The sequence below is a fragment of the Thermobia domestica genome, chromosome 9, assembly GCF_964235325.1.
Source record: "Thermobia domestica chromosome 9, izTheDome1.hap1.1, whole genome shotgun sequence".
Lineage (NCBI taxonomy): Eukaryota > Metazoa > Arthropoda > Insecta > Zygentoma > Lepismatidae > Thermobia > Thermobia domestica.
Genome location: NC_137462.1, coordinates 203,452,915 through 203,461,457, shown reverse-complemented (window position 1 = coordinate 203,461,457; position 8,543 = coordinate 203,452,915). Strand labels below are relative to the sequence as shown.

The following is an 8,543-nucleotide window of genomic DNA, read 5'->3' as shown; positions in this document are numbered from 1 at the left end:
ATCATCATTAGTTTGCTCCTTATTGTTAGTGTTATCTAAATATTCCACTCCTTCAGGTGGCGAATATGTATCATAGAGATATGAATGAATTACTTTTCAGTTCGTGTTCAGTGTATCGTCGCATCATTCAACGTTATATAAATTAATCACATAATAAGTTGCAAACACAAGAGATTCTCCTTATATATGTGTGTGTAAATAATACCCTCCTTGTATGATAAATCAACATAAAACACGATATGAAAAGAATCTTGATGTTTTTTCAAGTACAACGTATTTTGTAGCATTTTTTCGTCATGTTTCTAGATGTATATTATATTTTTATTCTAACTGCTATGCATCTCACACATTTAAAGAAAATATTTCGTGAATTACAAATCGTGCGACCTACTTTCTTTATATTTCTTAATTCTTTCCATGAGGTCATTAAGTGAGGCAACAGCTGCAAGTTATGGATGATTTTTTGAGACTTTTAAAGAAATATTTCAAGAGTGAATCTTTTCAATTATTTAAAATACAGCGTGTCTTTGAATACTAACATTATAGATTTGAATGATATTTACTATCACCATGGCTAGAACTCTATTCTGTAACTAATAATTTAATCACGAAGGAACTCTAAGTCTGAAAATGGAATTAATTTTACATTTCGCAGAAGACTGATGTGAAGTGGAAAATTTTCTGTTTCCGGAAAATTTTCCGCTATATTTTTCTGAAAAATTTTCCATTCTAAACAAACATCAGTAATTAAGTAACACTCCCTCATTAACCATAAAATTGATTGAATTCATGTATAGGAATGTTAAAAAGTGAAGGATCGTTTTAAAAAAATCTGAAAAACTTTCATGGCTCAGAAAAGTTCCAGTACTATGTAGGAACAAGTGAAAGAATTTTTCGTGAGCCGAAAAATTTTCTGTCCTGTATGGAAAAATTGCAAAACATTTTATGAGTCGGAAAAATTTTCATCAGAATGAATCAAAAAGTAAAACAAATTTTTATGAATCGAAAAGTTTTATTGCTCTGTAGGAACAAGTGAAAGGAATTTTCATGGATTGGAAAAGTTTCATTACGATGTAGAAACAAGTGGAAAAACATTTCATAAGCCAGACAATGTTGAATATTATGTTATAATGGTGTTAGGTGAAAATTTTGCATTATACTTAACTGCACATTGATGTATATACAAACTTGAATTCCTGTAGGGGAAGTTAGCTACAACAAATTATAATTTTCCAATTAGCTTTGGGGAACCGGATTTTTTTTTTTTTTAATATTTCGAGTTGGCAAGGAAAAATTTACATAGTGTTTCTCTCTCTCTGTCTGTCTGTGTACGTGTGTGTGTGTCTGCGTGTAAAGTGCAGGGAACATAAATCGAGTTCGTAGAGTAGAAATCTCGACTGCGCGGAAGAAAAACAAGATTTGGCCAAAGCGAAACAAGTCAAAATTAGAGATGTGTGTGCCATGCTCCACCTACGGTTAACTTGGTATAAATCAATTCAATTCTAAACGTGAGTTGAACAATCGCGTCTTCATACTGTTAGTATAAGTGGTTCATATTTATGCCTGGTAAAATAAAAAATCGATTCCTGAAAACCTGTTTTTTGACTTATACTGTTTCTCCCGGGCACTCTATAAATATGAGGAAAGAATACATTGAAGTTTTTGAAATATTTTTGGAGAAATGAAGAATCGTTAGATTTTCACTTCATGAAACTTTTTTCAGACAATATTTATTACGAATAAATTTTACGGCTAAACAATGATGGAGGAGTAAGTGGAGTATGTTTTTATGAATCGGAAAATTTTCATCACTGTTTATAAAAGCGATTCTAAGTGTAATCCATACGAACACAATTAAGTATTGATATTTATTAGACAACTTATTTTCTTCAACAAACCAGAAATTTCTTTAGTTCTCAGCCCCCCCCCCCCAAAAAATTTTATAGATTTGTACGTGATGCCTACACCCTTCCTTTCGATGTCAAATACAAGGAATAAGATAATATACCGTGTGAGTGAATGTTTCCTCTTGTAGATTGCTAGTTGTGGTAGCCATAGTTAAACAATGACGTCAGTTGTATAGCCTCACTTCTTCGCACTGGACTCTGATTGGCTGTGAGACGTCACATAACCAGATCACGTGGTATGAAGTAAAAATGAAATGAAATCTTTAAGTTTTACGTCCCACGATTATGCCGGTTAGGCTAAAGGAGACGGTGATGATGAGAGATGAATGAAATGGTGGAATGAAGAAAGTGGGAGGAAACGGGAGAACCCCGAGAAAACCCAAGCACGCGGTGTTTGTCCACCACAAAGTTCACTTGGCGGGGGCTGGGATCGTACCCGGGACCCCAGTGGTATGAAGTAATAGCGGTCAATGTTAGAAATTGCCAAAATTAAAAATTTAATATGGTCGGGGTATATGCCTCTGTAAGTTTAGCTGCCTCATTTCGTTCTTTTCTACGAGTAAAAAATTTCAAGAAATTCAAATTTCGGATTTTTGACGTAATTAATTAACCCTTTCAGATAAGGTTTCATCACGTTATGAGGTTATATGGGCTAACACAGGGATCCGACGCATCCCTCTTAAATTTTAGAAGGGGTGCATTGTTTATCCCTTAAATATTCAATCTATCAAAATATAAAATTTCGTTAATACTCTCTAGAATTCAAATATATACTGGTACTTCTTAAATTTGGTTGGTCTTACTTGTACCCTTCTATAGGTAAAAATTGCCAGAAATATTCGTAATACCTTTTACCACGAGGCAAGTTAATAACCTAATTTATACTCTTTGATGAGGCTTTATTACAACACTGTAATCATATAGATGAACATAGCAACTGATTCTCTTGAGTAGAATACAGGTAACATGAGGAATTCTCTCAAATTTTCGGAGTTGTACATTGGCCCACCATTAAATTTAGATATTGTCAAGAATTAAATATTCATAAATGTTCTCTAGTACTCGAATATATACCTCAATAAATTTTGTTGACCCAACTTGTTTCCTTCTATGGGTTCAAAATTTCCAAAATATAATTGTAAGCGATACATTTTATCACATAGCAGGTTATTGACTTTATTTATCTTTTAAGATGTAGTTTTATCAAACATATGTTATATAAGTAAATATAGCAAATCATTTCTAATCTCTGCGCCATCTTTACTATACATACCTGGCTATTTTAAAACGTAAACTGAATTTTAAAGTAACTCTTTTAACTACAGTGATCAGTACAACTTACTACATACACATTTACCTAAATTGGATTTGAATGTGTGGTAAGTATGCTTATCAACATCTCAGACTTAATCAATAAAACACCCAATAAACAAAATAAAATAATTTTATTTTACAAATTGGTTGATGACAAATTAAGCATACTTAAAGGCTGAATCAAGAAATTACATCTTTTTCAACTCATGACGTAATACTTTTCCGGAGGCTGATTTGGGTATAGATTCCACAAATTGTACACCGCCTTCTAGTCGTTTGAAGTGCGCCACTCGTGGAGCTACGTAATCACTGATGTCTTTTTCTGTGAGTGCACTGTCTTTGGCAAGAGTAACAAATGCTTTGGGTACTTCTCCTGTGCGTTTATTGGGGATTCCCACTACAGCGACGTCATCAACTCCTTTGATTTCACGGATCAGAATCTCCAGTTCTGTTGGAGACACCTGAAGCATAGAAAACAATATTATTTAATGATATTCATCTACAGACTTTCATTACAAGTATCTATTGTAAAATTCTTTAAAAAACATGTAGATACTAGAGGTCAATGCAGTGCAAAGAGTGTTAACCAATCAACTTTTCTGATAATTGTCACTAATAATAGTACTTCGATACAGAAAAGAAATACTTTCCATTTCTGAGATATAAGTAGATTTCAAAAATGTATTAGATCTCACGCTTTGTTTTAATTTTCTGTCATTGTGATAGAGGAGTTAATTCCGATTTCCTGCTTTCCTGTCATGAGTCTACGCCGGAGCTACCAGAAGCATGTTTAGTTTTCTACGTGTTACTACTCGTAACTTCCCAGAGCCTCCAGCGTAGCTGACACTAAGCAATAACAGCTCATACATATTTATCACTCATTCAGAAAAAATGAAGAATTTACACGCACCTCTCCCTGCTAAATGACTACTTTCCTTAATTCTGTTACACATTTGCCAAGCTATTCAATATCACGTCCATTAGTTGCTATTGGCCAGCTTCAATTATGGCAACGCCCAATTATTTTCAAGTAAAATATACGTTTGAACAGTAAATGTATTTATAATTTAATGGGTTACTTTTGTATGTAAACTAACAGAAGTCCCCGTTCTTCATACAGAGAGAGAATATGGCTTTATGAGTAGCCTGTACTCAGTGGCGGAAATGTCTTCAACATTGGGGGGGGGGGGGGTAAGCCCGTTCCCATATTCTTTTAAAGCGATGCTCAAAATATTTATGAAGTTGAAAAACAATGCTGTGGAGGATCAGGGGAGCAGAGTTTTCTTTAATATTGGAAGGCGGACAGATTTGAGGCTTATTCTAGGCAGACATCAATTTCATCTCACTCTCCTTTGTTGCAATCAGATACAATTCATCATATTTCTCCCCAAAAAGCACATTTTAAATCGGATTATTGGGGGGACAGTCCCCAGCAGTTCCAAGGGGACATGTCCCCCTCATCCCCCCGGGATTGGCGCCAGTGCCTGTACTACAATTATACCTTTATGTGTATGGCTGTTTGTTACACACTTCGTGCATTATAGACAAATATCTGCCGAGTGATTGAAGATGGCGGTGCGTTGCGAGCTAGATTCGTTCTGTACCACTTTCTCTTTCTATAGCGAGTATCAAAAAAGTCAGAAACGCATGTTTAATTATTTTAGATAAAAAAGTCTAAACACCAAATTTAATTTTCTAAACCTAAGGAATTTCAAGATATTTGTATTGTAGTGAGCCATTCCATACCTTTTTCTTCCCGTGTAGGTTAAATAAATATTTAAAAATGAACTAAAACATGTTTAATTACGAGGGTCATTTAGATTGAAGTGAGAACATATCTGGGAAGTGAACATGAAATGGTACCCACGTGTTCTCGATGTAGTCCCTGCCTCCCTGGTAAACACGTTTCCATTCGAGACATCTGGCAGACGTTGGATACCATTGAGAGCTCTCGTTTGAGAAATAGTTACGAGAGAGCGTCCTAAGGCACGAACAATGTTGGGAATGTTACGGAAATGGCATCACCAAAGTGGTTCTTTCATTTTTGGGAACAAATTCGAATCACAAGGATTCATATCCGAGGAATATGGTGGGTGCTTCAGTACCTTCATACCCCATTGTGTAAGAGAATCTGTACGGCATGGGTAGTACAACTCAGGCTTTGTCATGAAGTAGAATTGGTATGAGATGTACTCGTTAGCTGGTCCAGGCTGCAGGAGATGTACTCGTTAGCGTCTCAATGCTGGCCGCAAATGGCGACTCAGCTACGAGGCATAGTATGTAGCATGTACGGTAACCTTTGGTGGCACTTGATGTGAGAGAATAATGCACTCGTGGTCATAGCACATTATCATCATGAATATAACGTTTGAAGATTTTCTTGATCGTGGAGACACAGGGTTTAGCCGTTCACTGGACTGGTGTTTCAATTCTAGTTTGTAGGATCTCTTCATGTTTTGCCAATCGCACTAATGGGATGCAGAAAATCAATATCTTTCTGCACATAACCTTCAAGGTGAAAGCGCGAACATTCTCATTTTGCACCTCGGTCAGGATATGCGGTACCCATCTGGGTGCAATCTTACAAATGGCGATATCATGTGTTACTATGTAGTACACTGAGCAGATGAGATATTTAGTTCATTAGCTAGTTCCCTATACGTCCACCTCTAATCATTTTCAGGCAATTTTCGCAGTGCTCCCACATGATGATGATCCATAGCCGTTCGAATACGGCCACCACCATGTTTTTTGTCTGCTGACTGGCAGTCCGCCTCGAATACCGCAGCGATCTCGAAACCTTTCGATACGAGGCAGAGCATTGTCACCAGACGTCTCACGTAATCCTTTGTGGATCTGACGTGCATTTCGGCCTCGTGCTATGTGAAACCAGATGAAAATACGTTGTTCAGCGCGGATAAACATTGTTAAGGGCATTATGTCAGACGCATCTCATTTCAGCAGCCTCCACTGACAACACACACCGTAATACGGAAACACGAACACTTTAACACAATTGCAGGAACACTTCCGGACAAACGATAATCGAATCATAGCAGTGTTGCCAGTTCAACCTAAATTACCCTAGAATTTTAAATGAAAAGTCTAAAGGACAACTCTATTTCTCTTAACCCATAAAATTCAGAGTTAACCAACATCCACCCCTTTTCCCTTTTGAGTTAAATATTAGGTTAAAGCGAGTGAATTGTCTGATTTTATGCCTAATGGGAAACTCACTCTAGTCATACAATATAGGGATTTACTAAAATAACACATGTAACGACTTACACTCAGTACAAGTCCAGGAAACAGTCTGGCATCCTCAGATACTTAGCAGGCAGTGAGTTGTTCAAGAGTACATTTGTTTCCAACCTCCTCTTTCGGATGGTTTCAGTGCCTCTTGGTTTGGTCGTAATCTCTTAGGACTACGGGCGGAATGTCATGAAAAGATCTAATTTGTATAACCTGTAACCTTCCAACACTATAATTTGCCAATGCAAGGATCACCTAGTAGTTGTTTCCACAGAACGAAATGTCTTTTTGCCTGTTGTGGTGTTAGCTTGTAGGGCATAAGATAATTTACAGTTTTCGAAGATGACGACACAAGGTGTTATGAGATAATTCCACCTATGTTGTCAATTGACATGTACTTGTGCGTAGATCTGTCGTTAGTCCATATTTCATCCGTTATGACAACTGCTTTCCTGATACGATGTTTGTTTTCAACGCTTATTTCTCCTGACCCGAATCACGTAACTTTTTTAGTCTGTCCATATATTCGGTTGCTTTGCACAGCACAGATTTTCTTTAAGCTTCCGTAGTTTTAATCTCATTCTGCCAATAAAGTCTTAATATTATACAAATAGCCACTTGATGGAGTTCTATATTCAATCGTCTGAATTTGACTGTAATGCAGAAACAGACTTTGTGGTGCTATTCAGTGATGAGGCGTGGGCTGCATGTCATATTAACTCATAGTTACACTCGGTGCCTCCACCCTCCACGTAATGGAAACAATATGATACACTCGAATTGGTTAAAACATGAAATAAATCATTGTTCATCCTAGTATTTACTTCTTACTAGATTACTTTTGTCTTTGCTGCACCTTGTTCATAGTCCGATTTTCGTTGAAGTCGAATCCTCATATACCTAATGTGAAGTAAGACTAAATTCAAAAGAAAACGTTTATCATCTTTTTTTCTTTAAGCTAAAGTTAAATATAAGAAATAAACTTGAACTGGAGAAAACCGGCTAAAAAAGGACATAATCGTATCCAAGAACATAGAACTCTCTCCATAAGTAAAATAGGGCAATGTGGCCTACTCACAAATATGTAGTTATTTTAATCCCATGTTTTTAAAGTCACGGTGTTCTTTTAACTCGAATTATCCTGACCCAGTCCTCTTCACTCTCCATGCTTTGATTTGGGCCCTCCTAATAAGTTTTTTTAATGCAAGACCGTTTTGATTCGGGCCTTTTAACGTGAATCTTTTTAGCTTTGATTCCATTAAATCTGGTCTCTTACTATGTGAGGCCGTTTTGATGCGGATTTTTCTGTCCTTGCCTTTTTCTCCCGACCCTTTTGACGTGATACCTTAGCTACTTCTTTTCTGTACTATGATAATTTGAAACGATTACACTAATAGACTTAAAATTATCTTGAGCAAGGTAAAATTAATTGTGAGCTTTTAAATATCTAAGGAAAAGATATAATACGAACCTGATTACCCTTCACTTTAATAAGTTCTTTATTTCTTCCAACAATATAGAAAAATTCATCTTCATCATAATAGCCAACGTCTCCTGAATGCAAAAATCCCTCGTCGTCAATAGTTTCTTTGGTAGCTTTTTCATTATTTTTATAACGTTTCATCACCTACAAAAAAGAAAAGAAGTTGCTCCTGTAAGAAATTTTTGTAAATATTGAAATTAATGTATTGTTATTACCGATGCAAGTAAGTATGACGTTTCCCAACATTTTTGGATGTCTAGCATCTTCCAGATATAGAAATATGCACTAATTACTAAAAGTCAATCGGGTACAATGTACGACAATAATTCTCAACCTTGTTTACCTGGCGTCTCCCTTCATACACCTTGCAATGCATATCCTCCTCACACGGAGTGATTTCGCGTCTCCGACTCACTCGTTGGATATACATTGTCTGATCGTTTCTGCGATTTTAAATGCATCATTCAATTCTCAAATCTTTAATAATAATAATAATAATAATAATAATAATAATAATAATAATAATAAAAATAATAATAATAATAATACAATGTAGGTCTAATTAAACAGTTCTTACTATCATGATC

General features: G+C 35.9%; 1 protein-coding gene across 1 annotated transcript in view; it reads right to left on the bottom strand.

Moving 5' to 3' along the window:
- Positions 1 to 3,333: 3,333 nt before the first annotated feature.
- Positions 3,334 to 8,543, bottom strand: part of LOC145660545 (uncharacterized) — a 53,511-nt gene continuing 48,301 nt past the window's right edge. Inside the window, exons 7-8 of the mRNA XM_081725738.1 lie at positions 7,945 to 8,100; positions 3,334 to 3,682 (exon numbers count right to left, since the gene is read on the bottom strand). Coding sequence (XP_081581864.1) covers positions 3,410 to 3,682; positions 7,945 to 8,100 — 429 coding nt within the window. The 3' untranslated portion in view covers positions 3,334 to 3,409. The remainder of the gene's footprint in view (positions 3,683 to 7,944; positions 8,101 to 8,543) is intronic.